The sequence below is a fragment of the Culicoides brevitarsis genome, chromosome 2, assembly GCF_036172545.1.
Source record: "Culicoides brevitarsis isolate CSIRO-B50_1 chromosome 2, AGI_CSIRO_Cbre_v1, whole genome shotgun sequence".
Classification (NCBI taxonomy): domain Eukaryota; kingdom Metazoa; phylum Arthropoda; class Insecta; order Diptera; family Ceratopogonidae; genus Culicoides; species Culicoides brevitarsis.
This window is the reverse complement of record NC_087086.1, coordinates 29,296,821-29,318,770: the sequence shown is the minus strand read 5'-3', so window position 1 is coordinate 29,318,770 and position 21,950 is coordinate 29,296,821. Positions and strand designations below refer to the sequence as shown.

Here is a 21,950-nt window from a genome sequence, read left to right as displayed (position 1 = left end):
ACATTTAAAAATTTTTTAACCCAATGCGAATTCTAATTTTTATCGATGCATTTTTTGAAAATTTTAATCCAATTTCAAAAATTTTTGGCAGGATTTTTTTTTCATATAAATAAAAAATGCACCGAAAAAAAAAAAGAATTTGCATAGGGTCGACAATTTTTAAATGTGATCTGGGATAAAAAATAAAATTTAAAATAAGAGACTTTTGACGATTCAGATCCTAATCAGAAGTCGATGAATAAAAAATTAAGTTAAAAAAAACTTTAAAGCTAAAAATAATTAAATTTTGACTTAAGATTTAAAGAATAAGTAAAAAAAATTTAATAGAAAATTCAGAAAAAGTCAAAAATGAAAACTAAATTTGGAAAAATATTTTAAAAATAAAAAATAGAAAATTATTAAAATAATTATCTTCCCAAAAATGGTTAAAAAATCAAAACCAAAAATCAATCAAATTTATTTTTTTAAAAAATCAGTTAAAGTCAACATATTTTTTTATAAATTTATTCAAAATTAAGCTTACAAGTAATATTTTATAAAATTCAAAATTCGGTTCTGAAAAAAAATAATTAAAAAATTCTCTAAATACCTAAAAATATTTTAAATTTTTTTAAAACAAAAATTTATTAATGATTTTTGTCCCAAATATTTATTTTCAGTTAAAAAAAATTATTTTTATAAAATATTGTTAAATAATTAAAAAATATTAAATATTTCTAAAAATAATATTTTAAAAATATTTTCTAAAAATTTCAGAAGGACAACTTTTTGACTTATTTTTAATCAAATTTTTGACAAATTAAATAAATTTTATGAATATTATCTTTTAATTTTTGGTCGTTAATGCGCTTTTTTCAATTTTTAAGCAACATTTTTCTCGTTTCTCGAACTTTCTAACTTTTTCCCTGTGCTTTTCATTCCAATTAGGCATTGTATATGGCGTTGCATCGTGCCAAAGAAGCTATTTTAATTACTGACGATACACTAAGGACACAATATGCGAATAAAGCAACGGAACGATTGCTCAATATGAAGTTGGTAAGTACTTAAAGGCCCCATTGGGCTCCATTTAATGATAAAATTAACGTGTTTATTGCATTTCAGGATGAGATTGTCAATCGAACGCTATCGGAGCTTACAACATCAGACGTCAAAGGACTTTTAGCACAAACAAATAGATTTAGGGAATACGATGGACTAATTACATTAAGTAGAAAATCTCAAACTGAATCAATCACCGTACACGTTAAGGCTGCTCCAATTACGTGTGTTGGCAGGTCTGCAAGAAAAAATTTTTTTTTTTTATTAAATTTTAGTTTAAAATATTTTTTTTACAGGACTCCAACACATTTAGTCATAGTTTTAGACTCACCGACATCGGCAGACGGCATCACCAACAAGGATACGTTACAGATGGTGCCGCAATCGAAGGAAGCACAACCCAGGGGATCGTTACATTCAATCAGACGAGGCAGTTTCGACATACGTTCCGTGGCGTCAGACGGCTTACGACGTACGAGTTTGGCAAAATTGTCTTCATTACCCTTGGAGGCACCAATTACGAAGGTAGAAAATTTAATTTTATCATTTTTCGTCCCATTAACTCTCGTTTTTTTTCAGGTCGTCAATATCCTCACTCAAGTACAGGAAAATTGCTCGCAGGAAGAGTCAAAGTTACTTGATCGCGCAATGGAGTTCCTAAAACGCGAAGGTCTCTACAGTCCGCAAATGAAGGAAATTTGCCCGCAAGACCCCGTGGCGACAGATTTGATTGGAGCGCTGCTCACGCAAGGTCCAACAAATGTTTTGTCCTCGCGGCGTAGCAGTAACGACTCCATAATTCGTAGCGGGCGACAATCGGCGTCGAGTGGCAGTGCGAGCAAGACAAAAGTTCCAACGCAGTTGTCCGAATTGATGGAAACCGCTCTCGAATGGGACTTTGAGATATTCAAGTTGGAGGATATGACGGAAAAACGACCGTTAGTCTATTTGGGTAAGCGAAAATTCATAATTTTTTTTAAGGGATAAAATTTAATTAATTGACTTTTGTTATTTTTTCCTTGTATTTTGCAATTTTCATGAAAAAAAAAATTAAAGAAAACTGTTTTAAGTGAAAATAATTTTTTGAAATTTTTCGATATTTTTTTAAAACATTTAAAAATTTCAGTTTACATTAAAATTATACAAAAATGAACCACAGTTGCTCAAAAAAAATTAAATAATTTTATTTTTTTTTATTATTTTTTTTTAAATTGAAAACTCGAATTTTCTTAAACTTTGAGTTAAAAATTTTTAAGTAACTTAAATTAAATCAATTAAATTAAATTTAATTAAATTAAATTAAACTTAAAAATTAAATTAGGTAAATTATTTAAAATAAAATTACCAAATTATTAATTTTTTTTTTTTAAATAAAAAACAATTATTTTTTTTTATAACAATATTTTTTTTTTGAATTGAACGGTATTTGAATTACTTTTTTTATAATTTTATTATTAATTGAAAATTGAAGAAAAATCCAAAATAAGGTTTTGATAAAAAAAAATTATTATTTTTTTTATTATTATTAAAATAATTATTTTGAAAAATACGAAATTGATTTTAAATTAAATAAAATAATAAATTAAATTAAATTAATTTTATATAAACATTAAAATTAATTTTTAAAAAAATAATTTAATTAAAATTTTTATAAAAATTTCAATAAATTTTTATATACCTAATTTTAATGCAAACTGGATTTTTTTAATTTAAAAATTTTTTAACATTTTTTTATTTTAATTGAAAATACAGAAAAATGTCAAAAAACAATTTTTTAATTATATTTTTTTTCGCAAAAATTTATAAAAAAAATTAAATATGTGAATTTTGTCACCTTATAAAATTATTTTTTTACATTTTTTCGCAGGAATGGAACTTTTGCGTCGCTTCGACGTCTTCAATACCTTCAATTGTGATGAAACAACGTTCAAATCGTGGCTAATCGTCATCGAGGCACACTACCACAGTGCGAACACGTACCACAACAGTACTCATGCAGCTGACGTTATGCAGGTAAAGAACCGAAATTCAATATATTAGCAACATTCCGATCCCTTAAGAGCATTCCTTCTCGGAGAAAAGTGCCTGCGGGATGCGAAAAATTTATTTTCTGCCATCTCATGTCTCTCGTGTAGTAAATAATATATTAAATTCTGCATGCCATGCAAGCGAAATGGAAAAACATGATATTGTTGATTTTATCCTTTTTTATTTTATGCCGACGACATTTATGGCATTTTAAGCGAAAAATTCGCTGGAGCACACATTTTGTTATTTTAAAACATTAAAAATCGCGTTTCGCGAAGATTCAGCGAATATTGATGATTCTCTCGTGTCTCTGCATCCCAATCTATGAAAATGTGTAAATTTGCCCGATACGAGGCATCGCCGTCTCGAGAATCTAGACGAGACATGAGAAAATTTAATTTTCTTTAGATAAAGTACATTTTTAACTCAATATGCTACCACACTCGCATAAATATATCAAGACTTCTTTTTTTCTGCTTCTTACGTGGGTTGGAGTCTCTGCTGCTGCTCTTCGTCTTTTTCTCGTTATGTTACGCTTCTTTATCATGTCAATAAGTGCTTGTAGTAAATAATACCGACATTTTACACATATTTTTAGTTTGAATGAACGGCAATGTGTTTGATCTTCGCAAGTGACTTTCTTTTTGTGCGGCAAAGCGAAGAAAAACTTAAATAATGGAGGCTAATATAAAAAAACAGAAAAACTTCTTCTAGTCACGCAACTTGACGTCTGCTAATATGATACTGTGAATGTGTTTTGTGTGCAATAAATAAAGTTGCAAAGTGTGACATAAATTGTCTTCTTGTATAAATAGCGAAATAAAGGGGTAGAATCATGCAGAGAAGGATTGAATTTTTGAAATTTGATGACTAAAAAGTTTTTTTCTTTGATTATTTTCAATAAATTTCTCATTTCTTAATTTTTGGTAAATTTTTTGATGAAATCTTATTTTTTTTACAATTAAAATAAAAAAAAAATAATATATTCTAATAAAAATCGATAGAAAATCGACAAAAAATATTATTTTAGACAAGTATAATAAAAAATTAAAAATTAAATTTTTCATTAAATTAATAAAAAAATAGTTAATTTAACTTAGTTAATTAAATTTTTAATTAATTAATTTTTATTAATAATTTAAATTATTAAGTAAGATCATTTAAACTTAAAATGATAGAAAAATAATTTTTTTAAATATTTTAAATTAAAATTGAAAAATAATATTTAATATAACTTAGATTATTATTTTTTCATAATTTTTTTTCTTAATTTTTAAGAAAGTTTATTGAGTTAATTTGTTTCTAAAAAAAAATCTTCTAAAATTTTAAAATTAATAATAAAATTATTAAAAATTAAATCATATAAATTAAATTTAAATTATTAAAAAAAATTTGAAATATTTTAACTTCGACGAAAAATTTTGATTATTTAGAAAAAATATTTTTGAATATTTTTAATTAAATATTTTTTTATGCATAATTATTGAATTTTTTGTGGAAAAAATTAAAAACATAAAAAATGGTATATTAGAATTTTTTTTCATTAGACCAAAAAAAAAATTTAAACCTAATATAAGTACATTTGAAGCTACTTTTTGTTAAAAATTTTATGTTTATTTATATTTCTTTTTTATAATTTAATATTTTGAAGATGATGAAATTTTTGTTATTGTTAAAAAATTATCATATGATAATTTTATTATACTTTATTTTTTTTTTTTCGAAAAATTATCAAAATTTTGTAGGTAATTTTGTAAATTTTTTTTTTATGAGATATTTATAAAACTGAACATTTTTTTAAATCTTTTTTCTTTTTCCTTGCCTTTATTATTTTAATTTTTTCTACAATTAAATAATAAAAATAATCCCAATATTGCCAAAAGGCTTAGGGGTTGGCGTTGTCTTCCTGTCGCTTCCTGGTATGTATACGTAACCTATAACGTCCTCTGTCGTGGATGATTTCGTCTCTGATGTTGTAATTTATTAATTTTGTCTCCATTTGTTTTTTCCAACTGTTTTTTGGGCGGCCTCTGGTTCTCGGTGCTGTATAATTCTCGCTTATTTTTGTTGCTTGTGTCACTACGTAATCATCATCGTTTTCCCTTCTTTTAACGTGCCCGAACCATTTTAGCTGTTTTTCTTCGAGTTTATCTGCGATGCTTTCTTTTATGTTCAGGCTTTTTCTGATTGATTCGGTGATAAAATTCGGTGAGTTATTGAATTTTTTTGGAAATTAAGGCCGGAAAATGCTAAACTGAACATTTTCATCTTGTCGAGTTTTGTGACACCTTTCGCGATTCTTAACATTTTCATCTCAGTGGATTCAAGCTTCTTGTTGAATTGAAAATTAATATGTTTCTGCCAAAATATTAATGGCAGGGCGAATGAAAGCTTTTAAAATTTTAAACAAAACAATTCAAATAAATCAATTCAAATTTTAAAATTTCTGAATAAAAATTTTCAGATTTTTGATATTTTTTCTCAAAAAAAAACCCCAAGCAATTTCGAATTCTAACGCCTTTTCCCTGTATTTTTCAATAAAAAACACCCCTTTTTCACAAATCCACTCACAATCTAAATTACCTCCGCAAGTTTCCTCCGTAAGATAACAACGCTTGACATGAACATGAAAAATGCATCATGCAGCCGATCGATGATTTTTATTAGCGCATCCCATTGAAAATGAAATTGTTGCTCATTTCTGCCACACAAGCATCGTCGTTGTCGCAGTTTTGTCCCACACAAAAACAAATTCAGCTCACGGACAATGAGATGATTTAATCCTGCATGCTACTAAGTGGCAGTCTATTACTTTCCGCTTATCCACGAGAGAGAGAGAGGAAAAACTCTTTTTTTTCCGTTTATTTATATGGCGAATCCGCTAATAATTAAAAAAGTTTTGCCATTACGACTCAATAATGTCACTCGAACTACTTTTCTGTTCAATCTCTCTTGCGTGCTCATTGAAGCGACGATATTGGAAAAGTAATTAAAAATTTTTCAAAGTTAAACATCCACAATCCAGTGGTGCGGCGAAGTAACTCAAAAGAACTGCTTAATGTTTGTTCAAAGTATTACTCTCATTAACAAGCCAAACAAGCGAGTTTTTCATCTCGTTGCCGCTTGTACGGCGATAAAACGAATGGGAAACAATAAAAACTTTTGATGCGTGATGTAAAAAGCAGACAATGTGCATCATGTTGTTTTTCATCTCTCTACTAAAATGACAATTTTTCGAACAAAAATAACCAGGCGTCTCCTTTTTTCAGGCAACTGCGTGTTATTTGCAGCAACTTTCGGTGCGCGAATCCAAAATCATGGACGAGATGGATGAGGCAACGGCTCTCATTGCCGCCGCAACGCACGACATCGACCATCCGGGCAGGTCATCGGCATTCCTGTGCAATTCCGGAAACCCCCTGTCCCTGTTGTACAATGACATTTGCGTTTTGGAGTCACATCATGCAGCAACAACCTTTAGACTGACACTCAGTAAGTCTCTCATGTCCCCCATTGATTCGAAATTAAATTGTTTTTTTTTACTTGCAGGCGATGAAAAAATCAACATTTTTAAGAATTTAGATAGAGAAACTTACAAATTGGCCCGACAAATTATCATTGACATGATTTTGGCAACTGAAATGACAAGACACTTTGAGCATTTGGCAAAATTCGTGAGCGTGTTCGGGACAGATGTTGAAACCAAAGAAGTAAGTATGAAATGTTGCACGGTTTAAATTGCGGAAAAAAGGCGAAAAAGTCTCAAGTGTTCGGTTAATTATCTAATAAAGTGCACGTTTATGGCTCGTTATGGTGTGAAATGGATTTTTCACGGGGATTTTCAAGCAGATTTGACTTTTATTTAGTTAATTTCGACACTTTTTGAAAAACTTCTAAGACATTTCAAAGAATTGAAATCTTTTTGATAAAAAAATTCAATAAAATTTACACAAGGAAAAATTTTACAATGCAAACTGGGGCTAAATTTTCAAATGTTCATTGGGCTAAAAATTTAAAATGCGCATTTAGTTCAAAATTTGAAATACGGTTAGGACTAAAAGCTTAAAAATTTGCGAAAAACAATTTTCTTAAAGTTTAGAATGTGCATTGGGGCAAATTTTTTATTGTAAACTGAAGTGAATTTTTTCAAATGTACATTGGGCCATAAATGTATAATACATATTTTGTATAAAATTTGCAATGTGGTTAGGAATAAAAGGTCAAAATTTTTCGAAAAACGATTTTTTATAGTTTAGAATGTGCATCGGGGCAATTATGGACTGAGGTGAAATTTTCAAAATCTATACTAGGTCAAAAACTTTTTTTTTCAACATTCCCTGTAGTTGTTTTGTTGCTAAACAAAATTGGAAATAATGTTTTTTTAAAGTAAAAATGTGCATTGGGCCGAAATTTGAAATTTAGGTAAAGTTTTCGAATGTACACTGGGTAAAAATTGATAATACAGACTGGGATTAAATTTTCAAATCTTTAATAGTTCAAAATTAACAATTGCACTTATGTAAAATTTTCCTGGAAATTTAAAAATTTACACTGGGTCAAAAATCATAATGCAGACTGGGTCGAAAATTAAAAATTCTGACGGTAAAATTTAAAATGTGCACTGGGTGAAAATTCGTAAAAATATAAAATTTAAAAAAAAAAGTTAAAAATTTTAAAAATATACAAGAATGAAACTATGAAATGTAAACTGGGCTTATTTCATAAAATGTATATTGGGTCAAAAATTTAGATTTCACACTGGGCCGAAATTTTCAAATATGCCTTTTGGACAAAAATTCAAAAAATTTCGAATATTCTTATGAAATTTTATAAAATTTTCTACAAATCCCAAATTTTCTAATGACAAAAAGTTGACAAAACCTGTTCTTTTCCAAGCAGATTCCTGCAATCCCATTAAAAAAAACTCATTTTCCATAAGCCACAAGTAAACTTAATAAAAGTGTTATCAACGACAAAGAGTCATTAGAATATGTTAGGCATTCAGTGGTTTCTTTTTTCACTTGTTTTTCATGTAAATGAGCGTCATCGCAACAATGAAACAAAAACCGACGTTGTCGTCTAGTGTCTAGAAATTCATAATAATTATCAAGTTTCTCTCTCTCTGCCTCGGTTCTTTCACTTACGGGCAATGTTGCGCCTTTTTCCACCACATTTCCGTTTTAAATGGCTTAATTACAATGATTCCCTCATGTAACGACGACGACTTTTGTGTTAATTTCTTTTATATTCTTTGTTTGTGATTCGCACATAAAAAAAGAACAAAACCATAAAAAATGGAAATTAAAAATATCACCGAATAAACACATTTTAACTCATTTTCGGGTTTTGCGTTTACGAGGTGCTGCAAAAATAACAACAAAAATGCCATAAAATGATGAAATTTTTTTCCGAAATTCTTTCAGTTCCAGCAGAATGACGTCGATGACAATCAGATTTTAGTGCGACGAATGATGATCAAGTGTGCTGACGTGAGTAATCCAACGCGCCCACTGAAATTCTGCGTTGAATGGTCTCGAAGGTAATTTTTTTATTGAAAAAAATCGAAAAAAAATTTAAAATCAAAATTTTTTTAATTAATTCTCAGAATTGCCGAGGAATATTTCATGCAAACGGACGAGGAAAAACGGCGTGGCTTGCCAATTGTCATGCCAATGTTCGATCGGACCACATGCAGCATCTCCAAAAGTCAAATTGGCTTTATCGAATATATCATACAGGACATGATGCATGCCTGGGACGGTAATTTTCCCTGAAATTAAATAAAATTTATTTATTTTTTTAACAAAAAAAAAAAAATTTTTTTTTAGGTTTCATTGAAATGCCCGAAATAATACAATACATGGAATTTAATTACACACAATGGAAATTGTACGAGGAACAAGGCATCAAAACGTTGTCGGACATCAAACGGAAACAAATGTCGATCACATCAAATTCTCTGTCGCAACAAATGCTCGAGGAAATGTTATAGTGCCCGTATTTTGGACAAAAATTAGATGACGTCTTGGAATAAAAAGTGTGCGACGGGGGCCTAAAAACTCTAAGAACAAAGAAGATCTTTTATTTCAATTCAAATTCTGCTTTTGTAAAATAATTGTTTTTGGAATTCAATAAAAAAAAAACAAAAAAAAAGTTAGAAAATTAATTAAAAATTAATTTAAAATTTTAAAATTAAAAAAAAAGAATTTAGCTCTTCCGTAAGATTTCTTTTCAATTTTCTACTAAATTATAAACTTTTTAATAAATATTATTAATGGTAACAATAAATGTCTAGACTGATGTAGTAGAGAAAAAAAATGTTTAAAAATTGGAAAGTTATTTATAGGTTTTAGTGACAAAAAAAATAATTACAAAAAAATACAAAAAATATGTTGAGCAGTGCTTTTAAGTTAGAATAATTTTATCAAAAAACTAAATAAATGTTAAAAAGTGTCATTTTAAGTATAATAAACGTTAAAAAAATAATTATATTACATAAAATGGTAAAAATTACTATAAGTTCATAGTCGTAGAAAATTCACTTGGCAGAGCTCATAAAACTTAATTAAAACTTTTTTCTGTTCAAAACTAATTAAATTTCACAAAGTTCCAATTTTATGAGCTCTCATGGCGATTTTCGACCATCACACATGAAAACGTAGAAAGAGAACAAACTAATACACCTACTAACTAACTTTGACTATAAATGTTTACAGAAAAAAAAAGAAAATTTTCTAAAAAGATATGCAGGACATATCGAGCTGTTAATATATATTATACACAAAAAAAAATCATATATAAAGAAATAATTGTAAGAACTTATATATTAAATGTTATACAAAATACGTTTTAAAATAAATGTTAAAATCTTGAGACTTATCAGTAAAAAAATTATCTAAAAATAGAAAGAAAGGAAAAGTGGTGACAGATAATTTCATGTAAACTTTGATTATTTTTTTCAAATAAAAAAATATATATAAAGTTAGAATCTCTTCAATTTAAAAAAAAAATAATAATTTTTCTATCTCTAGAGAATTTCGCCTTATTTCTGTCACTCACGTACGTCATTTAACTATTAAACTATTGAACTTTTTTTTAGAGAAAATTCAGGAAAAAACAATGTAAAGAAAAAAGTTTATCACTGCGATTGAAATTCTATTCAAATTTAAATTAATAAAATATATATTTATAAATGTCTACCAAAATGAAGGAAATACAATAAAATTAAATAAATTAATGATGTAAATGTATTTTTTTGTCTTTTTAATTTTTTGAATTGAAGTGTTTTTGATGCAAAATAATATTTTTGAACTTAAGTTGATAATTCATATTTTGTGAAAAAAAAATATTACAACTTTTTACAATTTATGACGGAATTTAAAACAAATTTTAATATTCTTGTTCAAATTTCTTAAAAAAAATTTAATTTTGTTTTAAAAAATTATTATTTTTATTTTATTTTTTTTATTTTTATTTCAAAATTAAATAAATATTAATTAATTAATTTAATTACTATGTTAAAATTTAATTAAATTTTTTAAAATAATTTTTTAAATTTTTTTTTTTTAGAAAAAAAAAAAATATTTTTTTTAAATATTTTGTGTAGAAATTCAAAAAAGAATATTTTAATTTGTAAAATATTAATCAACATGTTTTTTCAAATAATAAAAATTGATTAAGAAAAATTGTTTATTTTTTTTAAAATTTATTTAAAAATATATTAAATAAAATTTTTAAATTAAAATTTATTTAAATTAAAAATTCAATTAGATTTATTTAATAATAATTTTTTAAGAATTAAATTAAATTTTTATAACAATTTTTTTTTAATTATTTTTATTTTGTGTAGGAATTTGAACAAGAATATTAAAATTTGTAAAATAATAAATTTAATTTTTTTTCAAATCAATTCAAATAATTTTTTAATTTAGGTTTTTTTTAAATTTTATTTTAAATTAAATTAAAAGTAAATTCTAAAAGTTTTCTTAATTTAACGAAAATAATTTAAAATTAATTAAAATTGAAAAATATTTTTTTTAAATAATAATTTAATTTTTTTTAATAAAACCTTAAAAACACACAATAAAATTAAAACAACTCGAATTTCTAGATAAAGGTAAGTAATTTATTATACAGGTTAATTTTTATATTTTCTCTTATAATTTTTTTTTTCATTAGGTTAATTTTTTTGATTCATGGGATTCAGGAATATTTTACAATATTTATTTTTTTTTAATTTTTTAGGTATTTAGATGTCATTATTTAATTTTTTTTCTTTAAACGACGACAATTCTGATATTTTTTTATAAAGATAAATATTGATAATAATTTTTTTTTAATTTTTCGCTAAAATTTAAATTAAATTCAATAGAACTGCTCAAAAGTCTTTTAGTTATCATTATTTTTAAAAATTAATATTTTTTCGTTCTGATCTACAGAACGTATAAAAATTAAATTTTAATTATTTTACAATTCTAAAATTTTTTGAAAAGTTGAAAAAAAAAATATTATTTTAATTTTTGGATTTTGATGTTTTTTTTAATAATTTTTTTTTTATAAAAATTTACAGTTCTATTGAATTTAATTATAAAAATGTAGCGAAATAATTTTTTTTTTTTGAAGAACATATTTTTGTGACTCACATATTTTTTTTTTTGTTTTCTAGTAGTACATCACATTTATTTTTTTTTACTTTGTAATCCATTGAATATGTTTACGTTATTTTTTATAGGGTCCTCTAAGTTCATTTTTTATCAATAAATAATTTTTTATAATAATTTTTCATAACTTAATAAATCTCTCTACTCTTAAAAAACTTAACTTTAACAATAAATTATTTTTTTTAATTCAATAATTATTTTTTGGAATCTTTCTAAGCGTACTATTTAGAGAAATTCTAGCATCCTGTAATAATTTTTTATGAAAAAAGTCGAATAATTATTTTTTTGAGGTTACCTGTTTACCTTTTTCTCTACATAATATTGTGCTGCTGAATAAAAAATCAATAATTTCGTGCAAAAATTGTCTGTTTGCTGGAATTCCGTGCTTAAACGAGCTCAAATTTCCATATTTTATTTGGTCCAATTTCCGTGACGTACATCGCCGACCCATTGGGACAAAAAGCAATGCTATGCGGATTCTCGAATTTGCCCCAGTGATCGATGATTGTCTCGGCCTTTGGATGAATCGTGAAGCCTCGGATCGGAATCATCTGAGACGTTGGTCCATTAATCGCGTAAACGAGGTCTCCGTATGCCGCCACATCCAAAACGCGTCCCAAATCCGGTTCCTGAATCGTAACAGCTGGCTCACCTTCGTCCCGCGACGACTTTAAACCGGCTTTCGGACAAACAACTCGCATATTTTCGCGATCCGCAATGCACAAAAGGTCCAAATGCTCGAGCAACGTCAATCCGTGCGGAACTTGCAACGACAAAAATTCCGGGGGTTGCGGCATGATGCGAATTAGACGTCCCAATGCGTTATATTTCATCACGCGATTATTGCAATATCCATCGGCGACGAAAATTTCCCCTGTAGACGCAACAGCAACGCTCGTTGGCTTGCAGAGATGATACCGCGACACTCCCGGCTCGAAACGACGTCCCAGAGTAATGGAAGGATAATCATTGCCGGGCTTGAATTTGAAAACTTGGTGCAACGCGACATCCGTAAGCCACAAATTACCGCCGAGACGATCGATGGTCATGCCATGAGGCATGTAGAACAATCCTCTGCCACGTTCTTCGATGACGGAGCCATCACGAGCATCAAGAGTCAGAATTGTATTACCCTGAATCGGACCATCTGGCATCAGTTGGTAGTAATCGGTGTCGTTAAAAGTCCTAAAAACCAAAAAAAAAATTAAAAAATTAAAATTTTTGACAAAAAAAACTTACTCTGCATTCCAGACACGATCAGCTCGATGGAAAATGACAGGATTGCCATCAGGATTCACCGAAACAGCTGTTATCTGGCCGATATTTTTCAGCGGAACACTGGGCCATCCCTTGATTTCGCGCGGTTTCGGGGGACTATCGACATTCTGGTAGCGATATTGCTCGAATTGGCCTTCGTTACTGTCCTCTTGCTGTTGCAGCTGCTGCTTTTGCACTAACAGCTGTCGCACCTCGTCGAAAAATTCGTCGTTAATTCGCGACCCATGCACAATTATGGTCAACGTGAACACGCAAATGTACGAAAAAATCATCAGATTTGCCATTTTTGTGCTTTTTCACCTCTTTTTCCTTCTCGAAACAATTTTTTTCTTAGTTTTTCATGTCTTGCTGCTCTTGGGGGAAAGGGAAATCAACTACGTCATCAAGTGAAATTCACTCAAACTCCAAATTTTTTTGAATATTATCCAAAATTTTGATAAAATTTCGTTCTTTTGACGTTTTGGGGTCGAAAATTCAAAATAAATTACGCTAAAAATTCCTTTTTTAATGTTAAATTTTTAATTTTAGCTGGAAAAAAGTATTCCAGACGATTTCTTATCACTTTTATGTGGCAATTGTGAATGTATGACGTACGATCTGCGCAAACTCCAACTTTCCGGATGACTTTTCTGTTGGCACTCCGTTCACTAGTCCGAACATTTTCCTCAATTTTTGCGATTTTTCGTAATTTTCTTTAAAAAACTCGGCAAAAGCCTAAATTTCATGACGTCAATCCGCAATAGTTGAATGTAAATCTTTATCAATGTGCGTGTAGCGCCACAAAATTTATGTAAATAAACAGAAAAGCACTCGTCGTCGCACAGAGAAACGAGGAAAAGCAAATAAAAAACGCAACAATTTTGTCTCTTCCAAATTTTTTATTTGGATTATTTTGCTGTGTGTGTTTTTTCCATTAGCCCGCATCTATGAGTCAAGTGAGTAGAAGGAATTTTCATCAAATTAAATAATTTTTTTAAATTTCATTTTTTTTTCTTGCGTAGCAACATCGAAGTCACTTCCCGAACGAAAATGTGTCATTTGTGATTTTTGTGTGTTTTTTATTCCTGCAACTGCCTTTTCTCATGGTTAGTGCACGCAACATCGTGAAACGCTCCTATGCGGATCAAAGTATTCGCGGGTACATCAGTGAGGTAAGTTTTGCAAATTTTTGGTAATTTTCTCCGGGAAAATTATATCGATCAATTTTTCTTCGCATGTATTCTGTATCGATGCACGTACACAGCGCACATGTTGGGAAAATGAGATTTGCAAAGAGGAGTTTAAGAATACGTTCAGGTGCAAATGTCCGGATTTTGCGGTTTGTCGGTGAGTTTTATTTTTTTTTTAATTTTAATTTTAATTTTAATTTTAATTTTAATTTTAATTTTAATTTTAATTTTAATTTTAATTTTAATTTTAATTTTAATTTATTAATTTTTTTTAATTTTAATTTTAATTTTAATTTTAATTTTAATTTTAATTTTAATTTTAATTTTAATTTTAATTTTAATTTTAATTTTAATTTTAATTTTAATTTTAATTTTAATTTTAATTTTAATTTTAATTTTAATTTTAATTTTAATTTTAATTTTAATTTTAATTTTAATTTTAATTTTAATTTTAATTTTAATTTTAATTTTAATTTTTATTTTAATTTTAATTAATTTTAATTTAATTTTAATTGTTTTAATTAATTTTAATTTTAATTTTAATTTTAATTTTAATTTTAATTTTAATTTTAATTTTAATTTTAATTTTAATTTTAATTTTAATTTTAATTTTTTTAATTATTAATTTTAATTTTTTTTAATTTTAACTTTTTTTAATTTTAATTTTAATTTTAATTTTAATTTTAATTTTAATTTTAATTTTAATTAAACCTTACCACAATTTCTTTTAAAATTTCAGTTCGCCAGGTCGTTACTACAGCGCATATTGCAGCCTTACGGAAACCGGATACATTTTCGTTCAACCCAATTTCGGTAGTTGGGGTTCCAAATGACATCACGCCAAAGCTAGTCACAAGCATGAACTAGCGCATCGAATGAAGAGTGAGAGATATTACAATTTTAATTAAAAAAATTAATTTAAAGAGCTTTTCTTGACAAAAAAAAAACTTATGGACCGAAAAATTTCCTTTTATTTTGAAAATTCCTTCTGTGATCTTTTTCATTAAATAGAAGAAATTCTTTAAAAAAAATATCGAAAAAAGCTTAAATGAAAGTTTTTCTAGACTTCATATCTTTAAAATTTATTACAAAAAAAAATAATTGAGAAAGTTGAATAAACTACATAAGTACCAAAAACTAAAGAGTGAAAAAATGTTATAATAATAAATAGATAATCACCTTGATATAGTTACTAAAAAAAATAATGATAGACTAGAAAATTTTCCTTAAAAAATTTAAATAAAAGAAATGCAACATTATGTTCATTTCTTTAAAATAATAAATAAATAAATAAAAAATAATAAAAATGTTGTGAAATGATCAAAAAAATAAAAATCGAAAATTTGAAACGAATCAAAAATTCAGGCGATAATTATAATTTTACAAAATTAACTGCCTAAAGTTGTTATTTTACTCACTCTACTAATAGGAGTGCGAATATTATTATACAATATTATCATATTTATATACAATAAAAACAATAACATTTCAATAGTTTTAAGCATAATAATCTAAAACTTAATAAATAATAGTCTGAAGTAAAAAAGTTTCAAAAAAAATTAAATTTAACATTTTCATAAAGCACAGAAAATCTCATATCTTAGAATAGAAAAATAAAAGATTGATATTTGTCGTAAATTTCTCTATAATAAAATAAATATACTCAACTTAATATTAATGAAGAAAAAAAAACATAGTGATAGAATGAAACAATATAGTGGAACAAAATTTATAGTGCTTTTTAGTTATTTTTAGTCAGGCGGGGAATTAAAAAAAATATTCTTAATAAGACCTGGATATAGTTATAGATTAATATGTTGATATAAAATGATAAACATGAAATATTGGATATGAAATGAAATATTATATTGAAAAATAAAGCAAAAATTATTACAATAATTCTTGATTTTTTATATTTCAGGCCCCTTTTCTGGAATAAAATGATGAGAAAAATTAATATTAAAGTTAAATTTTCTTATTAGAATTTTGATCTACAAAAGTTGAAAAAATTTTGAAAAATCGGTATGTGAGCCCTCATAATAAGAGGATTTTTTAAAGTGAGCCCTCATAAAAAGAGGATTTTGACTTAAATTTTTTTTGCTAACATCTTTAAATGGCTCCTGTACATCGGAAACGCAAAATTTAGAAAAAGTCCAAAACAAAAGTTGTTTCTAATGCCAAAACCTTCAATTTGAGCTGGAGAACCGTGATCTACAAAAGTTGAAAAAATTTTGAAAAATCGGTATGTGAGCCCTCATAATAAGAGGATTTTGACTTAAATTTTTTTTCATCAATTTTTTTGCTAACATCTTTAAATGGCTCCTGTACATCGGAAACGCAAAATTTAGAAAAAGTCCAAAACAAAAGTTGTTTCTAATGCCAAAACCTTCAATTTGAGCTGGAGAACCGTGATCTACAAAAGTTGAAAAAATTTTGAAAAATCGGTATGTGAGCCCTCATAATAAGAGGATTTTGACTTAAATTTTTTTTCATCAATTTTTTTTGCTAACATCTTTAAATGGCTCCTGTACATCGGAAACGCAAAATTTAGAAAAAGTCCAAAACAAAAGTTGTTTCTAATGCCAAAACCTTCAATTTGAGCTGGAGAACCGTGATCTACAAAAGTTGAAAAAATTTTGAAAAATCGGTATGTGAGCCCTCATAATAAGAGGATTTTGACTTAAATTTTTTTTCATCAATTTTTTTGCTAACATCTTTAAATGGCTCCTGTACATCGGAAACGCAAAATTTAGAAAAAGTCCAAAACAAAAGTTGTTTCTAATGCCAAAACCTTCAATTTGAGCTGGAGAACCGGTAATATAGCTCAATTTTGAAAAATCGGTATGTGAGCCCTCATAATAAGAGGATTTTCTTAAATTTTTTTTCATCAATTTTTTTTGCTAACATCTTTTAATGGCTCCTGTACATCGGAAACGCAAAATTTAGAAAAAGTCCAAAACAAAAGTTGTTTCTAATGCCAAAACCTTCAATTTGAGCTGGAGAACCGTGATCTACAAAAGTTGAAAAAATTTTGAAAAATCGGTATGTGAGCCCTCATAATAAGAGGATTTTGACTTAAATTTTTTTTCATCAATTTTTTTGCTAACATCTTTAAATGGCTCCTGTACATCGGAAACGCAAAATTTAGAAAAAGTCCAAAACAAAAGTTGTTTCTAATGCCAAAACCTTCAATTTGAGCTGGAGAACCGTGATCTACAAAAGTTGAAAAAATTTTGAAAAATCGGTATGTGAGCCCTCATAATAAGAGGATTTTGACTTAAATTTTTTTTCATCAATTTTTTTTGCTAACATCTTTAAATGGCTCCTGTACATCGGAAACGCAAAATTTAGAAAAAGTCCAAAACAAAAGTTGTTTCTAATGCCAAAACCTTCAATTTGAGCTGGAGAACCGTGATCTACAAAAGTTGAAAAAATTTTGAAAAATCGGTATGTGAGCCCTCATAATAAGAGGATTTTGACTTAAATTTTTTTTCATCAATTTTTTTTGCTAACATCTTTAAATGGCTCCTGTACATCGGAAACGCAAAATTTAGAAAAAGTCCAAAACAAAAGTTGTTTCTAATGCCAAAACCTTCAATTTGAGCTGGAGAAATCTACAAAAGAAAAAATTTTGAAAAATCGGTATGTGAGCCCTCATTTAAGAGGAAGTTAAATTTTTTTTCATCATGCTAACATCTTTAAATGGCTCCTGTACATCGGAAACGCAAAATTTAGAAAAAGTCCAAAACAAAAGTTGTTTATAATGCCAAAACCTTCAATTTGAGCTGGAGAACCGTGATCTACAAAAGTTGAAAAAATTTTGAAAAATCGGTATGTGAGCCCTCATAATAAGAGGATTTTGACTTAAATTTTTTTTCATCAATTTTTTTTGCTAACATCTTTAAATGGCTCCTGTACATCGGAAACGCAAAATTTAGAAAAAGTCCAAAACAAAAGTTGTTTCTAATGCCAAAACCTTCAATTTGAGCTGGAGAACCGTGATCTAGCTTAATTTTGAAAAATCGGTATGTGAGCCCTCATAATAAGAGGATTTTGACTTAATTTTTTTTCATCAATTTTTTTCGCTAACATCTTTAAATGGCTCCTGTACATCGGAAACGCAAAATTTAGAAAAAGTCCAAAACAAAAGTTGTTTCTAATGCCAAAACCTTCAATTTGAGCTGGAGAACCGTGATCTACAAAAGTTGAAAAATCGGTATGTGAGCCCTCATATTAAGAGGATTTTGACTTAATTTTTTTTTCATCAATTTTTTTGCTAACATCTTTAAATGGCTCCTGTACATCGGAAACGCAAAATTTAGAAAAAGTCCAAAACAAAAGTTGTTTCTAATGCCAAAACCTTCAATTTGAGCTGGAGAACCGTGATCTACAAAAGTTGAAAAAATTTTGAAAAATCGGTATGTGAGCCCTCATAATAAGAGGATTTTGACTTAAATTTTTTTTCATCAATTTTTTTTGCTAACATCTTTAAATGGCTCCTGTACATCGGAAACGCAAAATTTAGAAAAAGTCCAAAACAAAAGTTGTTTCTAATGCTAAAACCTTCAATTTGAGCTGGAGAACCGTGATCTACAAAAGTTGAAAAAATTTTGAAAAATCGGTATGTGAGCCCTCATAATAAGAGGATTTTGACTTAAATTTTTTTTCATCAATTTTTTTTGCTAACATCTTTAAATGGCTCCTGTACATCGGAAACGCAAAATTTAGAAAAAGTCCAAAACAAAAGTTGTTTCTAATGCCAAAACCTTCAATTTGAGCTGGAGAACCGTGATCTACAAAAGTTGAAAAAATTTAAAAAAATCGGTATGTGAGCCCTCATATTAAGAGGATTTTGACTTAATTTTTTTTCATCAATTTTTTTGCTAACATCTTTAAATGGCTCCTGTACATCGGAAACGCAAAATTTAGAAAAAGTCCAAAACAAAAGTTGTTTCTAATGCCAAAACCTTCAATTTGAGCTGGAGAACCGTGATCTACAAAAGTTGAAAAAATTTTGAAAAATCGGTATGTGAGCCCTCATAATAAGAGGATTTTGACTTAAATTTTTTTTCATCAATTTTTTTTGCTAACATCTTTAAATGGCTCCTGTACATCGGAAACGCAAAATTTAGAAAAAGTCCAAAACAAAAGTTGTTTCTAATGCCAAAACCTTCAATTTGAGCTGGAGAACCGTGATCTACAAAAGTTGAAAAATTTTTGAAAAATCGGTATGTGAGCCCTCATAATAAGAGGATTTTGACTTAAATTTTTTTTCATCAATTTTTTTTGCTAACATCTTTAAATGGCTCCTGTACATCGAAAACGCAAAATTTAGAAAAAGTCCAAAACAAAAGTTGTTTCTAATGCCAAAACCTTCAATTTGAGCTGGAGAACCGTGATCTACAAAAGTTGAAAAAATTTTGAAAAATCGGTATGTGAGCCCTCATAATAAGAGGATTTTGACTTAATTTTTTTTCATCAATTTTTTTTGCTAACTCTTTAAATGGCTCCTGTACATCGGAAACGCAAAATTTAGAAAAAGTCCAAAACAAAAGTTGTTTCTAATGCCAAAACCTTCAATTTGAGCTGGAGAACCGTGATCTACAAAAGTTGAAAAAATTTTGAAAAATCGGTATGTGAGCCCTCATAATAAGAGGATTTTGACTTAAATTTTTTTTCATCAATTTTTTTTGCTAACATCTTTAAATGGCTCCTGTACATCGGAAACGCAAAATTTAGAAAAAGTCCAAAACAAAAGTTGTTTCTAATGCCAAAACCTTCAATTTGAGCTGGAGAACCGTGATCTACAAAAGTTGAAAAAATTTTGAAAAATCGGTATGTGAGCCCTCATAATAAGAGGATTTTGACTTAAATTTTTTTTCATCAATTTTTTTTGCTAACATCTTTAAATGGCTCCTGTACATCGGAAACGCAAAATTTAGAAAAAGTCCAAAACAAAAGTTGTTTCTAATGCCAAAACCTTCAATTTGAGCTGGAGAACCGTGATCTACAAAAGTTGAAAAATCGGTATGTGAGCCCTCATATTAAGAGGATTTTGAGTTAATTTTTTTTCATCAATTTTTTTGCTAACATCTTTAAATGGCTCCTGTACATCGGAAACGCAAAATTTAGAAAAAGTCCAAAACAAAAGTTGTTTCTAATGCCAAAACCTTCAATTTGAGCTGGAGAACCGTGATCTACAAAAGTTGAAAAAATTTTGAAAAATCGGTATGTGAGCCCTCATAATAAGAGGATTTTGACTTAAATTTTTTTTCATCAATTTTTTTTTGCTAACATCTTTAAATGGCTCCTGTACATCGGAAACGCAAAATTTAGAAAAAGTCCAAAACAAAAGTTGTTTCTAATGCCAAAACCTTCAATTTGAGCTGGAGAACCGTGATCTACAAAAGTTGAAAAAATTTTGAAAAATCGGTATGTGAGCCCTCATAATAAGAGGATTTTGACTTAAATTTTTTTTCATCAATTTTTTTTGCTAACATCTTTAAATGGCTCCTGTACATCGAAAACGCAAAATTTAGAAAAAGTCCAAAACAAAAGTTGTTTCTAATGCCAAAACCTTCAATTTGAGCTGGAGAACCGTGATCTACAAAAGTTGAAAAAATTTTGAAAAATCGGTATGTGAGCCCTCATAATAAGAGGATTTTGACTTAAATTTTTTTTCATCAATTTTTTTTGCTAACATCTTTAAATGGCTCCTGTACATCGGAAACGCAAAATTTAGAAAAAGTCCAAAACAAAAGTTGTTTCTAATGCCAAAACCTTCAATTTGAGCTGGAGAACCGTGATCTACAAAAGTTGAAAAATCGGTATGTGAGCCCTCATAATAAGAGGATTTTGACTTAAATTTTTTTTCATCAATTTTTTTTGCTAACATCTTTAAATGGCTCCTGTACATCGGAAACGCAAAATTTAGAAAAAGTCCAAAACAAAAGTTGTTTCTAATGCCAAAACCTTCAATTTGAGCTGGAGAACCGTGATCTACAAAAGTTGAAAAAATTTTGAAAAATCGGTATGTGAGCCCTCATAATAAGAGGATTTTGACTTAAATTTTTTTTCATCAATTTTTTTGCTAACATCTTTAAATGGCTCCTGTACATCGAAAACGCAAAATTTAGAAAAAGTCCAAAACAAAAGTTGTTTCTAATGCCAAAACCTTCAATTTGAGCTGGAGAACCGTGATCTACAAAAGTTGAAAAATTTTTGAAAAATCGGTATGTGAGCCCTCATAATAAGAGGATTTTGACTTAAATTTTTTTTCATCAATTTTTTTTGCTAACATCTTTAAATGGCTCCTGTACATCGAAAACGCAAAATTTAGAAAAAGTCCAAAACAAAAGTTGTTTCTAATGCCAAAACCTTCAATTTGAGCTGGAGAACCGTGATCTACAAAAGTTGAAAAATTTTTGAAAAATCGGTATGTGAGCCCTCATAATAAGAGGATTTTGACTTAAATTTTTTTTCATCAATTTTTTTTGCTAACATCTTTAAATGGCTCCTGTACATCGGAAACGCAAAATTTAGAAAAAGTCCAAAACAAAAGTTGTTTCTAATGCCAAAACCTTCAATTTGAGCTGGAGAACCGTGATCTACAAAAGTTGAAAAATTTTGAAAAATCGGTATGTGAGCCCTCATAATAAGAGGATTTTGACTTAAATTTTTTTTCATCAATTTTTTTTGCTAACATCTTTAAATGGCTCCTGTACATCGGAAACGCAAAATTTAGAAAAAGTCCAAAACAAAAGTTGTTTCTAAT

General features: G+C 27.9%; 3 protein-coding genes across 10 annotated transcripts in view; 2 read left to right on the top strand and 1 right to left on the bottom strand.

Moving 5' to 3' along the window:
• The window catches only part of LOC134828377 (high affinity cAMP-specific and IBMX-insensitive 3',5'-cyclic phosphodiesterase 8), a 59,287-nt gene extending 50,026 nt beyond the window's left edge, over window positions 1-9,261 (top strand). For all 7 annotated transcript variants that reach the window (XM_063841334.1, XM_063841332.1, XM_063841333.1 and 4 more), the window contains 10 exons: window positions 928-1,038; window positions 1,105-1,277; window positions 1,338-1,566; window positions 1,621-1,993; window positions 2,909-3,054; window positions 6,339-6,561; window positions 6,619-6,779; window positions 8,493-8,608; window positions 8,675-8,829; window positions 8,898-9,261. In XM_063841334.1, the coding sequence (XP_063697404.1) occupies window positions 928-1,038; window positions 1,105-1,277; window positions 1,338-1,566; window positions 1,621-1,993; window positions 2,909-3,054; window positions 6,339-6,561; window positions 6,619-6,779; window positions 8,493-8,608; window positions 8,675-8,829; window positions 8,898-9,061 (1,851 nt within the window). In that variant the 3' untranslated portion in view covers window positions 9,062-9,261. The remainder of the gene's footprint in view (window positions 1-927; window positions 1,039-1,104; window positions 1,278-1,337; window positions 1,567-1,620; window positions 1,994-2,908; window positions 3,055-6,338; window positions 6,562-6,618; window positions 6,780-8,492; window positions 8,609-8,674; window positions 8,830-8,897) is intronic.
• Window positions 9,262-11,689: 2,428 nt separating this feature from the next.
• On the bottom strand, window positions 11,690-13,570 carry LOC134830741 (peptidyl-alpha-hydroxyglycine alpha-amidating lyase 2). 2 transcript variants are annotated; one of them, XR_010161973.1, is made up of 3 exons: window positions 12,969-13,570; window positions 12,033-12,914; window positions 11,690-11,973 (listed from the first exon to the last, which is right to left on the bottom strand). XR_010161973.1 is itself a non-coding variant. In XM_063844311.1 (2 exons), exons 1-2 carry the CDS (start codon window positions 13,289-13,291, stop codon window positions 12,116-12,118), a joined length of 1,122 nt encoding a protein of 373 aa, XP_063700381.1. In that variant the 5' UTR covers window positions 13,292-13,570; the 3' UTR covers window positions 11,690-12,115. The 2 variants fall into 2 exon arrangements, 1 of the variants encoding a protein (XP_063700381.1); XM_063844311.1 differs by having other exon boundaries at window positions 11,690-12,914.
• Window positions 13,571-13,832: 262 nt separating this feature from the next.
• On the top strand, window positions 13,833-15,128 carry LOC134832057 (uncharacterized). The gene is made up of 4 exons (XM_063845947.1): window positions 13,833-13,942; window positions 14,009-14,158; window positions 14,251-14,333; window positions 14,916-15,128. The coding sequence occupies exons 1-4, from the start codon at window positions 13,934-13,936 to the stop codon at window positions 15,007-15,009; spliced, it is 336 nt and encodes a 111-aa protein (XP_063702017.1). The 5' UTR covers window positions 13,833-13,933; the 3' UTR covers window positions 15,010-15,128.
• Window positions 15,129-21,950: the final 6,822 nt, after the last annotated feature.

What these genes read in the sequence shown, in the direction of transcription:
- LOC134830741 (XM_063844311.1), bottom strand. Translation starts at nt 13,291, where the DNA reads ATGGCAAATCTGATGATTTTTTCGTACATTTGCGTGTTCACGTTGACC. An exon ending in GATCGTGTCTGGAATGCAGA is followed by an intron (nt 12,915 to 12,968) that starts GTAAGTTTTTTT and finishes TTTGGTTTTTAG; the next exon opens with GACTTTTAACGACACCGATT.
- LOC134832057 (XM_063845947.1), top strand. An exon ending in TTCGCGGGTACATCAGTGAG is followed by an intron (nt 14,159 to 14,250) that starts GTAAGTTTTGCA and finishes GCACGTACACAG; the next exon opens with CGCACATGTTGGGAAAATGA. An exon ending in CCGGATTTTGCGGTTTGTCG is followed by an intron (nt 14,334 to 14,915) that starts GTGAGTTTTATT and finishes TTAAAATTTCAG; the next exon opens with TTCGCCAGGTCGTTACTACA.